Below are 13,721 nucleotides of genomic sequence, written 5' to 3'. Positions count from 1 at the left end.
CTCAAGGACAGACTCTACACTCCTGCAGAAACACTCATAATCATCTAAAAGTTACGGTATTCCTGCTCAACCACAGTTTTTACTTCAATAATTTGAAAGAAACAAAACAGAAATATGTGAACCAAAAATAGATCTAGAAACCAAAGCTAAGAACATGAGTTTCCTCCAAAGCTTTTATTTTAGTGCGTGGCTTACAATTTATTTTGAATCAATATGTCAAACTGATATAATCACTGTGAATTAAAAAAAAGATACAAAATAGCTTTTTTCTTGTTTTGAGATTTTTTTTTTCAAAATGGGTGGCATAATATTATATTATGACCTTTTTAAAATGTGGGTTTCACTAATATATTTTTTCCTTATAGTTAATATTTATCCTGAAGAAGGCATTGGGAGACTAAAATTTTGTCTCCCAATGAGTCCATGTTATTATGGATAAAAAAAGTTACAGAGTACAGCTAATTTTTCAAGCAGTCTAAAATATGGCTTTGAGCTGAGCTGACAGGAGGCGCCGCTCGGTTTTATCTCATGCAAAAATGAATCCACCCTGCCACAAATGTTATGAACACACCACACAGCAGTGTCACTGATACTGTATCTGTGGACATCAGCTTCCTTTTTGCCATCGCTGTCATTTTATAGTGAAAGGAGTGTAAAATAGACAAAGTCATGGACTGTAGTGATATTTTGTATACAGTATCCATGTCCCTTACAAAGCATTGTAGCTTTCAAAGGCTTTGAAAGCTACAATTACACTTTAATTATACTTTTTATATACATTTCTGCTGGCTTTGTCAGTAAAAAATAAGCTATGTTGACTGAGTTTTGTTTAGGTGAAATTGAGGATAACGATATTTGTGTTGCCAGCGTTATGAAAAGAATTGTTTTTTTGTTTTTGATATTGCTTATTTTGAGCTTATGAAACCTGAATTTACTGGCATAACTCACAAACAACAACCCCCAAGGGTCCAAGCACAGACCCCCGCAGAAACGCTTCATTAAACAAAAACACTACACAAAAGCCACACAGCAGTTGCACTAAACAATGCAAAGTTCATACTTGTTTAAGTTATTGCTAAAATAACAAAAAAATACAAAACAAAATGAAATGAAATAAAAAAAAAATATGATTTTGATCAATTTTTAAAAAGGTTATTTTGGAGCAAACCTCACTAGTATTAGTTGGTGGTGACTTCTATTGTTTTGGGATGTAATAGCAAAAATTGAGTTTCATGTTCCTCTGCAGCTCTTGTAAAGAACATTTATTAAAATGGCATTAAATGACTGTCATGCTTTAGAGCAGGGGTCCACAATCGGTGGCTCCAGAGCTACATGTGGCTCTTGAGATTCTTAAGTGTAGCTATTAATAAATTGACTAATAATGCAATAAAATGAGTAATGTTGCACATGGTGAAATGGTAAATGGACTGAATGTATGCACAACTTTAGTCATTCCGACATCTAATTCGTATTTGCAAATAAGCAAATAAGAGAAATATGTTTCGTTCTTTTATTGCACCTTTCAGTCTGCAATAACCTGTTAAAACAGGTTAAACTTTATCCATCGTATAGAATTAAATGAATGCAGACAATAAAGTACAATTAAACAAAACTGCTTTAAAAAACTGACTGTGACAAAGCTAATGGGTCACACTGTGTTTAGATGTAGGTTGTATCAACAACCTTATGATTTCTGTTTTTGTTCAGAGTTACAACCAGACTTTCTGTTCACATTTCTGTGAAAGATTAAGAGAGTAGCACATCCTCATAGAGTGAGATTTCAGTTTTTAATAATCTGAAATCTCTGTTTACTTTAACACTTGTTAATGAAGTCATTTACAAAAAAAAAAAAAAAAACTCCCAAGAGAGGTCAACTATTTAGTTCAAGTCCACCAATGTGTAATTTAGTCATGGGATAAATCCAGCTGTTCTGTGACGATTAGAACAGAGAACGTTAGCAAACAAACAGACCAAGAAACACAGCAGACAGACTAGGGATAAAGTTTGAGAGAATTTTAACCAAGGTTAGGATATAAAACAATACTAAAATCTTTAGAAATCTTGCAACACACTACTCAACAGTATAGAAATAATATTTTGTTCAGTAGGGACAGAGAAACTGGTCAGAGTAGATGAACGAGTTACATATAGGGCAATCCAGACAGAAAACCTGCTACAGACCTGCTAATTATAAGTTAATTAGCTGATTAGGGTGCCACATTATATGTTTCCAATATTTCATGTTTTCCCAATATTCTAATTTTTTAGACACTGAATTATTTTGGGTTTATATTTCTAATTCATTTTGACGTAAATGTACAAATAATCGTCAAAATTACAAGAAATGCTTAAGTAATTAATCTATATAACACACAAGTCATCTATCTATCTATGTATCTATGTATCTATGTATCTATCTATCTATCTATCTATCTATCTATCTATCTATCTATCTATCTATCTATCTATCTATCTATCTATCTATCTATCTATCTATCTATCTATCTATCTATCTATCTATCTATCTATCTATCTATCTATCTATCCAAAGATAAGAAAAATGTCCTCTTCTCTTATGTTTTAACTAGAAACTTGATCTAAATGTACATTTGATTGCCTCTAAAGCGATCAGTACATTCACTTGAAGGTTTGTTTTGAAGCAGGAAACACGACAAGCAAAGTGCGGGAAAATGTACAGCACTGTCCCACTCCTGTGCAGCAGATGGCGGCACACGCACCTCTAACGCTGGCTACTCTCCACCAATCCCACGAGATGTAGCGTGTGGGCACGGACTTCTGTACTGTTTTGCTTTCGTCTCCTCCACGCTGGCCAATCAGAGCAGGCCGAGGCGAGACACCGCCAAGATCAGATTGTGAGAGGCGCTGCTGTGAGCTGGGCTAGTAACTGAGTGCATTTGCTAACTTGGGAAGTGAACCGGTAAGGTCCGTTTACTGACTTGTTGGGCGATACTGGCCTTCCGCGGCACAAAGCTCATGCAATTACGCATTAACCGATTGAATGTTTTAAATTTGCATTAAAAACACAGACTCGCAGCTTACAGCGTGAACTTTGAGCTAACTGTAGCACGGATCTGGATGACAGCTGGGAGTTAGCTTGTCCGCTAGCAGCTGGGCTAACAAAGCAGCGGAAATTACAGTTTCTCAACTGAGTTAGCACCTAGCTAAAATAACCAGCTGGTAATTAACAAACAACTAGTTATTGATCTACTTTATGCAGTTATCTGTTGTTTTTTTTATTAGAGTCTTCGGCTTCTATAGCAATAATGTCAATAATTGTGTTTATGTGAAAATAAAAATATTACATTTTAGGGCATATGTGATGTCTGCAAAGTTTTGAATTTCCTATTTTAAGATGAAAGTGTTTATAATGTTGAAGCCTTCGCGTTGTTTTTGTAGTTCAGGCAGTCATTACAAGATCTATAACCTTATTTCGTAATTTTAAACAAAGAAATTGTGCTTTGAAAATTTTGCGAAGAAACTATTTGTTTTTAAAAATGCACAGTCTGTAAGGCTAATCCAGTATTATCAATTAGTTTTGTTTTTGAGGCATTCGGAGGTAACGCTCACACTTAGACGTCAATAACAGATTATATTAGCAATCTAAAAACAAATGTATAATTAAGAGTAATATATATTTTGTAAGTTTTGTTCGCTCTTTCAATTTTGATATTTTTTATTTGCCTTAACCTGAATAAGTTTATGTTAGACTGAGGCCGCTGAATTCACCTTCAACCCTTATAAATCCTTCTTGATGAACAAGGATGGCTTACTCATTTTTTAATATAGCAGCAGTCCAGAGGGAAAAGAGTTCAAAAGTCTGGGTTAGTCGCTCATTATTTTGTTACTTATGAATAAAAACAGAATCTTCGGTAGTTAGTCAGCACCGATTGAAAACTACCAGCTGCCATACTTGACCAACAGGCAAATCCTGGCATCCCTTACTGAATTAGCGCCCCCTAAAAAAGCGTATAATGTAAAATAAACCCTCTGGGTAAATACTGTATTATATGTGAAATATATACCTCTTCGATTTATTTGTAAAACGGATTAAGTATATCGACATTGCCTAGTTTGTTTCCTGTTTAGATGGGATTTAGACCTCCTCTTCCTCCATTCTCAAATGCCAACAACAACAGCCGTCGAAGAGACAAGAGAGTGCACTCGTAAGTGCACAGATTCACCACTTTAACTCTATTTAACGTGGTGAATGTCCATTTATTTTTCACAGTGGCAGCTCTTGTTCGGACGAGGCTGTATTGTGCAGCAGGGGAGCGGGGTTCTCTGAATTTGTTGTGTATCGGCTCAAAGCGTGCAGGAGCTAACTAGTAGCAAGGCTAGCAGCAGCGAGCTGAACCTGAAGCTCGCTGTTAGCAGCGACGGTTAGCTAGCTGCAGTCAACAAAAGATTTCTACATTGCTGTCAACATATGATGTGAAGGCTGCTGCTGTGGCGTGAAGCCCCGCTGTCTGTGGCTGTGGCCTGTCTGTGAAGCCACATCGGTAGTTTTGCGGTGTTGTGATAAAGTTAGCGTGCTTTCGTGACCTGTAGCAGAAGTTGGACGATGCCTCTCCTCCGGACGTGCTCGGTACCTGAAGTAGGCCTTGTGCACTCTTAGCGTAGTAAAAGTTCAGAGCATCTAGGGATGGTCTAATGTGCTTTTCTACATGGAAAATGTATTCAGATGTGTCTCTCAAAGGCTCTCGGGGTTAAAAGTAAAGAAGATTGATCACATCTTGCGTATGTTTGCCAATATGAAAGAGAAATTGGAGCTAACCATAGAGATGTAGTTAGCTTTCTATAGTGTGCTTCCCAGTCAGAAAATTGAACTGGGCCTTAGTTCACAAATAAGTTCAAATGATCCTTTGAAAACATGCGAATATACAACTGACCTGGGCTTAATTATTGAAATATATTATTATTGAGTAAAACTAGAAATGTTCCAGTCATTGTAATAATTTATTCTTCTTTTTATTTTGCAGGGATCTGAAGATTGAGTGATATAAAGCAATTTTTTTTTATCCTGACACAGAACTCCTTTTGGTCCTTTGGGATCATGGCTAAAGATGTAAGTATATGTGTACGCCATTTAAAGATATATATATATATGCATTTACATCAGTTTTGAGTTGGGGCTAATCTGAGCCAATGTCGGCACCAGACCTGAGTCTGATTTAGTTCTTGGACTGGATATCAGGCTGAGGCCACCAATGCAGATGGCATGGTCCAGTGTTATGTTGGTCATATTTTGATGTGATTTTACTGATTATTCATATTTTAATTCATATTTTACTGATTATTCATATTTTATTCATTTTCTGCTAGAATTTAAACTTCTTCATTTACCAAGCAACTTTCAGAAGATTTTATTTCTGGCTCCCAAGTCAGTGGGAGCTTTCTACCAGTTCCACCCTGATTTCTTTGCGAGTTCATCTCTTCCTAATTACTTTTCATACATGCAAACAAACCATTTAATACCCATGTATTTAAACCTTTGAAGATCATTTTCTTTCTTTATAATGAACTGATAATATAACTTTGCCTGATTATTTGACTTAATTTAAGTCTGGCTTGTTTCATTCTTTGAAAAGTTTGAATTACAGCTTTTTTTCATTTATTTTGATTCTGATGCCTGTTGAGGCTGGATCATTTCTATTAAATATTCAGATTGTGACTCCAAACCAAACCAAAATGACTTGGCGATATTATTTACTAGTGTGATGAAACCACCTTTTCTACCTTGGAAAAAGTTGAGTATGAAATGATCAAAACCACAAAGGTACACAATAGTGAAATGACCTGCTACATTTTTTCTTTTTATTGTAAGCAACATAAATAGTAATTATGTTTTCAGTAAAACAAAAATGCTATTTATGTTTTAGTAATTCCTAAAGGGGGAATTCTAAGTTACAAAAAGACATGTAACAATTTATCCTTAAGTATCTGACGTTACATTTCTCTAAACTTTTTCTTGTTTAGGTCAGTGATGACAACCAAAAATTTATCCATCTACCCAAAGCCAGAATGATGAGATAACATTTAACTTACTAAATCTTTAATTCAGAAAATATTTCTGAATCTTTTCTGAAAGATTCAGAGGATCTGATGGGTTGTTAAGGTTTTGACAAGTTAATTTAAAACACTTGAGGTAAATTTAGGCACAGCTTTAAACTTATTTCAAGTTCAACACTTTAAGCACATCTCCTTACTTGTGTGACATCATGAAAACATCAAAATAAATCATTGAGCATTGTGAACGTCCACAAGTTTGCTTCATCCTTGGGTACAACTTCCACATGTCTGAAGTTTCAACATTCATCTGTTCAAATTATGAGTATGTCTTTCAGACCTTTCAGAAAGGAGATGGGATCTGTATCAAAAAATGTAAATGTTTTTGTTTGAAATTATCTAATTAACCTGAGAGCAAAAACTAAGGAAGAAAATTTTGTCTGAAGCTGGTAAGAAGGTGTCATTCAACACCATGTGGATGTTTTGCTGCAGGAGGGACTGGTGCGCTTTACACAATAGGTCAAAGTCAGGAAGCTGAAGTTTGGGACAAATGGGACTTGAAAATGGACTTGGACTCTAAGCGTTGAGAGAAATTGGTTTGTGTCTTCAGGACAACAATCAGTGTCACAAAGCCCTAATCTCAATCCCATAAATCTCGACCCAGTAACACCAGTTCTGTTCAAAGGAATGGATTAAAATCCCAGCAAACTACAGTAAGAAGCCTGTAGAAGGAAACCCAAAACGTTTCATCCAAGTCATACAGGTTAATGGCGGTTCTACTCCATCAAACACTGAGGAATTACATTTTTTAATTCAAAGAACATACGAGAAGATGATCTAGTTCATCCTAAGTGACCTAAAAAGGGAAAAATTAGTTTGATTTACTCTTGAGAATGAGACAAAAGGAAAACTTTTACACTTTATGTACATTTCAATTGTAGACATTAAGACTTGCATTCATTTTGCCTTCAGTATTTGTCCATATCAAAATCAGCAAATCATTACAGAGAAATGGGTTTGTGGCTAAAGTGAATAATGAGGCTCACTTAAAGGGAATATGAGTTATCTGTTGATGGATTAAAAGTGTAATTTTCTTTTTTTTTTTTTTTTTTTTTTTTTACAGGCTGGTCTGATTGAAACAAATGCAGAGCTGAAAGTTTTCATCGATCAGAATCTGAGCCCTAGCAAAGGTATACCTTAATATTTGTTTCTTCTTCAGCATTTGAATGAAAGTCTGCATATTTTTGAATCATTTTCTCGAATCCAGCCCCGAAGCATGCACACGTTTCTGTCCAGGTGCATTCCTTGTTGTTTGAAAGTGAACAACAGGGGGCAATGGAGATTCATTTGCGAGCCATCCTCATCGCTGCTCTCCCTTTGTCTCCTCTCAGGTGTTCTGTCCTTGGTTACTGTCCAGCCTACAGCTGCCCCCAAACAGCTTCTACCCAAAACCCTCGGGCCGTCTAATGTGAACGTTGCTGCACACATGCAGCATGTGCCACACATGGTGAGTGCGTGGGTATAAATCTCTGTAAGGGCACCACAATGAACAAATTACTGCAAAATTTCTCCAAATCTTAAAAAAGAAACATAGCTTTGCTTCATCTTTTGTAACATAACCCCCCCCTCACCTATTATCATTGCGAGGTGACCGGGCGGAGGGGTAGGTGCAGGCAGTTGATCCTAAGCTCATCAACCCTACAGTCAGCAGGATTACACCCATCATCTCATTATGTTGAAGCAATGTATACACAACGGAAATCAGCTTACATATCACCTTAGCGAAGGAATAGATCACCTATCCCCTGGAGGCCTGCTCATGTTGATGTTGGTGGGGACGCACACGCTCACCAAAAGTCCAGAAACGTTTTCCAGAAAAGCAGGAGTTGGATGTTCTGATGCTTCGATGTGTAAAGGAGACTCGGGGGGCCGAGTTTATCAGATCGATTCAAACCTTCGGTCTGAGCAGCCGTAGCTTCTCTACAGCCTGATGTGAACTTCTCCTTGAATTCAGTCACCTGCACCATCATAGTCAAAGGTAGAATTCACAATGGTGTAGAATATGAAATCTGAAATGTTACTGACCTCATCTGTAATATAAGGTCATAAAAAGCTTCCTCTGTGGTTATCAAGTTTTTGTCTTCCAGCGACGTCTTCCATTCTTTTTCAGCTGCTCTATTAATAAAAAGAAGAATTTATAGAAATTTGCTAGATGTTAAAGTAGACAGATAATTTATTAAGCCCATGTGGGAAATTGTTTTGCAACAACAAAAACAAGCAAATGAGTAAAAATGATTTAAAAAAACAAACAAAAAATAAAACTTCGGCCCATAAAGTAACCTGAACTTGAGTTGCATTCAGTCATTTTAACTTTTTGAATGCCGTAGACATTGGCTGTTTAAAAAAAGCTCATTCCTAATTAAAACCTTTAGCTGTTGTCGGACTGATCCAGAAAATATTACTTCACTGTTTTAATGTAATCTAAACCCTGTTAAATACGCTTTTTTTCTTTTTCTCTAAAGAATATCGGTTAAAGAAGATTTAATTGTCCGTTTGCTGCCCCATACGGTCGCCGGTCAGTCTGATTGTTCTCACCGCTTCTTCCGCCCTCTCCTTTGCAGGTGATTGGAACGCCGCAGAGGCCGACGGTATCGAACACGATTCTGGTAAACAGTCCGCACACGCCCAGCTCCCAGTTCCTAACTCAGACCCAGCCCGCTGATGCCTCGCCCTGGTCGTCAGGGTGAGTTGTTGCTGAGCTTTGTGAAGCTTAAATTCAACATAAAGCACATTGCGAAAGCATACGTACTCCCTGCGTTTTTATGCCGTTTTGTTACATTACATGCAAGCAAAACCCGAGGGTATTTTATTGAGATTAAACGGCATTAACCAACGCATAAAATTGCATAATCATGAAGCGGGAGGAAAAGGACCAATAGTTTTAAAACGCATCTCAAATAAAATGTAACAGATTTTTTTGTTTTTATTGAGTCCCTATGAGTTGAATGTACGTTGAAACCCATTTGGTGGAGTAACAGCTGCACATCTGTAACAAGCTCACATACATAGACGCTTTTTTGGATTGGACGCAGAACCTCTCCAAGTAGCCATTTTCAGGTGTTTGCATGGATTCTTAATTCGACTTGGATCTGGAAGCATAAATTTGATCTAAAAAATGTCACTGTAGCTCTGGCTGTTTGATGTCATTCTCCTAGTTCTAGTTATTTTGCAGACACTTTTTCACTGTGGAGGTAATGTGCTCGAGTTCGTTTTCCCCTGAATGATCTTTAAGCAAATTTTAAACAGGGTTTCTTATTCTTATATATGTTTTTAAATTAATGGTCTCATTCTGTCACGTCTTGGTATGTTTGCAGTTGTGGCAAATTAGTAACATTTTTGGATTGAACAGAGCTACGTTAAGCTGGGGATATTGCTTTTTCTTCCCTAACAGCTTTCTCCTTGACCTGCCTGTCATAATTACTTTTTGGTCTTCAAGATGCTGTTTGTACTGTAATGTTCTTAACAGAAGAGCTGAATTTATACTGAGATTAAATCAGGTGGACTCTATTTACTATGCATTTAAAAAAAAAAGGTATATTATTTTGTTTCTATTTCACACTTATTCAATCTTTATGGGTCTTCCCCCATAATGTTTGTGAAAGGTGAAAAACTTCAAGGTGTGCGAGTGGTTTTTGTCTTTCCAAGTGAAGAAGTTCATAATGCGTCGCCATGTTTAGACGTGTAGTGACGGGGCAGGGGGGGGCTCTGTCCACAGAAAGCGGGGTAAAAAAGGGGAGAAGAATGGAAAGGGCCTGAGACATTTCTCCATGAAAGTGTGCGAGAAGGTGCAGAAGAAAGGAGTCACCACCTACAACGAAGTGGCAGACGAACTGGTGGCAGAATTCAGCTCTGCAGACAACCACATGTCGCCTAACGACTCGGTGAGTTTTGGAGTTGTCTCCAAAGCGAGGCGGTGGCAAAATTGATTCAAAATCGGTATTTTGTGGTAATTAATAAATTTTCTTATCTTTTTTTTTTTGTTTGTTTTTTCCCCAGCACGTTTATGACCAGAAGAACATACGGCGGCGCGTTTACGACGCCCTCAACGTGCTCATGGCCATGAACATCATCTCCAAAGAGAAGAAGGAAATCAAGTGGATTGGCTTGCCCACCAACTCCGCACAGGAGTGCCAAAACCTGGAGGTACAGAGGAGGAAACCTTTTTTCCACCTCGCCGTCTCCAAACGTTTTACAACAGCTCCACGTCTCAGCTGCTGCTGCTGTTTGATTTGCTCTTCAGGTGGAGAGACAAAGGCGGCTGGAGAGGATTAAGCAGAAACAATCACAGCTGCAGGAGCTCATACTGCAGGTGAATGGAGCGTGGATCGTTCAGGACTGAACCTTCTTTGCTATTACAGTGGCGTAATAAAACATATTTAATCAGTTATTTGTTTTACACACTTAAATGATAACCAGAGTTTATATTGATCCTTTAAAACAATTCTGCAGCATCTGTGGGTCAAAATTCCCCAGATTTAATGAAAGACTTGATGTCTTTTTTTTTTTTTTGCCAATACTCGATGGCGGTGCAATGATGGCAGAACCGGTTCTAACTTTAAAATAAATGAAGAAGCTATTAGAGTACAATCTGCAGAACAGAGAGATCTGAGAGGAATATTTTGAAAATCAAGTATATAAATAAAGTTGCTGCTGAATATTTTACAGTGGTGTAAAATGGAAATCATAAGTATTTGCCTCACCCCAGACAGGAAAGCATCTGGTAGCTACTTAACAGTTCGTGTTTTGTGTCTCGACAGCAAATAGCCTTCAAGAACCTCGTTAAGAGGAATAAAGAGACAGAGCAGCAAGCAAACAGACCCCCACCTCCAAACTCCATCATCCACCTTCCATTTATCATCGTCAACACCAGCAAGAAGACCGTCATCGACTGCAGCATCTCCAACGACAAGTACGTGATCGCCAGCTCTTTCATGATTTAAGCTCAACTCTGGTAGAAGAGAAACTTTCACACTGACGTCATTCTAGCAACTTTTGAACTCCTGCGAAGTCCACACCAGGAAATTAAATGGCTGAATTGCCCCATTATGCACTCGAATGCTACAGAATCCTCTCCAAGGCATTAACATTGTGATGGGTCGATATTTTCTCACACCAAAAATATGAACGTTTTATTCTTCAAGCTTCACAATCGACTCGGCTTTGGTGAAATGTTTTCTCGGTCTCATAAAGTCAACTTCCTGCCTCTGTGCTGAATTACAAATATGCAGCATGAGTCATTTGCTGTGAAAAATTTGACTGTTATACAATTTAAAGCCTTGCAAGAAGTTCTGCAGGAAACATGCAGTTCTCACTTCAGCAGAGGAACGACCAAACGAGTTCAGATGAAAGGTTTGTTCAGAAAGATGATGCACCATTGGCCATTTTCAAGTTCCTTTGAAACATAGTTTTTGTGTAATTAGTTTGAAAGTAAATACAAAGTATTTTTAAGCAAATTGTGTTTAATATTCAGGTAATACTCATCTTACGTTCTCTGTTTTAGTTTGTATTTTCCTGGCTCAGTAGAAAGTCACGATGCAATCATAGATCATGTAGCTCATGCACTGCTGAGAGATTTAGTTGATCTCTCAGATGTTGTAAAGCTTCGACCAGACGGTGCGGATTTTGTTGCTTTCCACTTTTGCAGTTTAGGTTGTTCTGCACCAAGTTGTTGTAGAAGTGGAAAGGAGCAATCTGCGATAGCGAATGCTGGATTTTGAAATGTTTGCTGCTGAAACGGCTTCCGTTTCATTCCGTCTCCAGCGCGGTCTTTTCCCATCCACGCCAAAGTGGGAATCCTGACGTTTTACCGCGTCTCCCGTTCTGCTCCTTGTCTCCAGGTTCGAGTATCTGTTCAACTTCGACAGCATGTTTGAGATCCACGACGACATTGAGGTGCTAAAGCGCATGGGCATGGCCTGTGGCTTGGAGGTGGGGAAGTGTTCTCCCGAAAACCTGAAAATTGCACGAAGCCTGGTGCCAAAAGCCCTGGAGCCTTACGTTATAGGTAAATGCTTTCAAACTTGTGCCGGTGTCTGAAAGAAATGGCGGTTAAGATGAAAATGAAATGGTGAAACGGTTTGACTACATTAGGATATGCTTTCATTCATGTCAGATTATGTAAATCTATTTGGCAGTTGTTTTTAGCGAGTAAATAGTTCAGCAGGCGTCATGTATTCACCGTGTTTGTCCAAATAATTTTCTTGAAGAAATGGCAAAAGGCCCCATCAGCAACGTCTACATCACTGGAGGCTCTTCTGCCAATGGAGGTCGTTACACTGCAAGGTAGGAAGCAGATCTTATTACCTTATGGGTCCCCCCCCCTCAGTTTATTCAGGTTTATCTCAATTTTGACCTTAATTTCCGCTTTTATGTCGTAGTGACGGCTGCACTGACGGCACCATGGCGTCCAGCTCAAACGACTCTCACTACAGCGGGTCTCGTGTTGAGACCCCCGTCTCTTACATGGGGGACGACGACGAGGAGGACGAGTACGAGGAAAACGACGACGAAGACTAACCCTCCCACAGCTCGCCACTCCAACGAGCGCAGTCCTTCAAACCACAGTCACCATGGGAATCGAATCCCCCCCCTTTTTTTCGTGTGCGCTTCTTGAAACCCCCCCGCCCGTCCCCCGTCCCTGTGTCCCACTCCTGTATTTCTGTCTGGCTTTCTCAGGGCTGTAGATGAATTTTGAACAAGCAGAGGCAGCGCTCTGCTCCCGAATCACGTGCACCTGCACCACAGCTCTGGGGGGGGGAGGTGCGATCCAAGGGAACTGTAGGCTTTTTCTTTTTTTTTTTGGTATTTTTTGTTGGGTTTTGTTTTTGTTTTTTTGTTTTTTTCGTTTCAACTCGGCCACCTGAAGTCTACGTACGTCTAATCCTGTTTTTCAATAAGCCATCCCACTATGAAAACACACTGCTGTTGGAGAATGTAAAATGTACCTGTTTAAATAGTTACTTGTTTATTATTTTTGCTATTAACCTTTGGCAGACAGACATTATGATCAAAATGTTCCCTAATATGTCTGCGTTAACGTGCTGTTAGTCTCCTCGGCGGGTGTTGGAAACGGCGTTCCCGGTCGGGACTCCGTCCGACCCGTCGGTACATTTTCATTTTTGTGTTCTGCACAATGATTTAAGATAGTTTCCCATTGAGATGGGTTGGCTTCCTCTTGTTTTGTAGGCAGCTGCTTTCTGATCCTGTTTGCTAGTTTTGTTTTGTTTTTGTTTGTTTTTTTTGTTGTTTTTTTTTTGTATTCTGGAGTTGAGGAATTTTTCACCGCCGCCCTGTTTGACGCCTCGGTAGTGTTTACAAAAAAATGTCAGCAGCGAGGTAAAGACTCATAACCCAGGCTCCTGATAGGTAAATAAGCTTTGTTTGTTAATTAAGTATATAAATCCTACAAAGATTGTAGCTTATAGTATCCTTTAGAGGCCAGTGGTTAAGATAGACCTTTCAAAAATTATTGATGTAACACAATGTGTGGTTGTATAGATCTTTGTGTATTCCCTTCAAAGATCTCCCTTTTAAAACTGAGCAACATGTGTACTGACTCTTCCAAATACCTTTTTCTGTAATCTAATATAAGTTTGCAAATTAAAATATAGATTGTTTTAATAAGTTTGCATCAA

At 38.5% G+C, this 13,721-nt stretch overlaps 1 protein-coding gene across 2 annotated transcripts; it reads left to right on the top strand.

Moving 5' to 3' along the window:
• The first annotated feature begins 2,809 nt into the window (after nucleotides 1-2,809).
• On the top strand, nucleotides 2,810-13,710 carry tfdp1a (transcription factor Dp-1, a). 2 transcript variants are annotated; one of them, XM_014999345.2, is made up of 12 exons: nucleotides 2,810-2,938; nucleotides 5,001-5,086; nucleotides 7,151-7,217; nucleotides 7,419-7,534; nucleotides 8,649-8,770; nucleotides 9,803-9,968; nucleotides 10,084-10,230; nucleotides 10,328-10,396; nucleotides 10,845-10,996; nucleotides 11,925-12,091; nucleotides 12,294-12,369; nucleotides 12,465-13,710. In XM_014999345.2, exons 2-12 carry the CDS (start codon nucleotides 5,075-5,077, stop codon nucleotides 12,601-12,603), a joined length of 1,233 nt encoding a protein of 410 aa, XP_014854831.1. In that variant the 5' UTR covers nucleotides 2,810-2,938; nucleotides 5,001-5,074; the 3' UTR covers nucleotides 12,604-13,710. The 2 variants fall into 2 exon arrangements, with proteins under 2 accessions (XP_014854831.1, XP_014854832.1); XM_014999346.2 differs by lacking the exon at nucleotides 2,810-2,938 and adding an exon at nucleotides 4,081-4,184.
• The last annotated feature ends 11 nt before the right edge of the window (nucleotides 13,711-13,721 follow it).

This window comes from Poecilia mexicana, unplaced genomic scaffold, assembly GCF_051168715.1.
Source record: "Poecilia mexicana isolate PSO_F unplaced genomic scaffold, ASM5116871v1 scaffold_2, whole genome shotgun sequence".
Taxonomy (NCBI): Eukaryota; Metazoa; Chordata; class Actinopteri; order Cyprinodontiformes; family Poeciliidae; genus Poecilia; species Poecilia mexicana.
The sequence above is the reverse complement of the archived record's forward strand: the minus strand, read 5'-3'. Positions and strand labels throughout refer to the sequence as shown.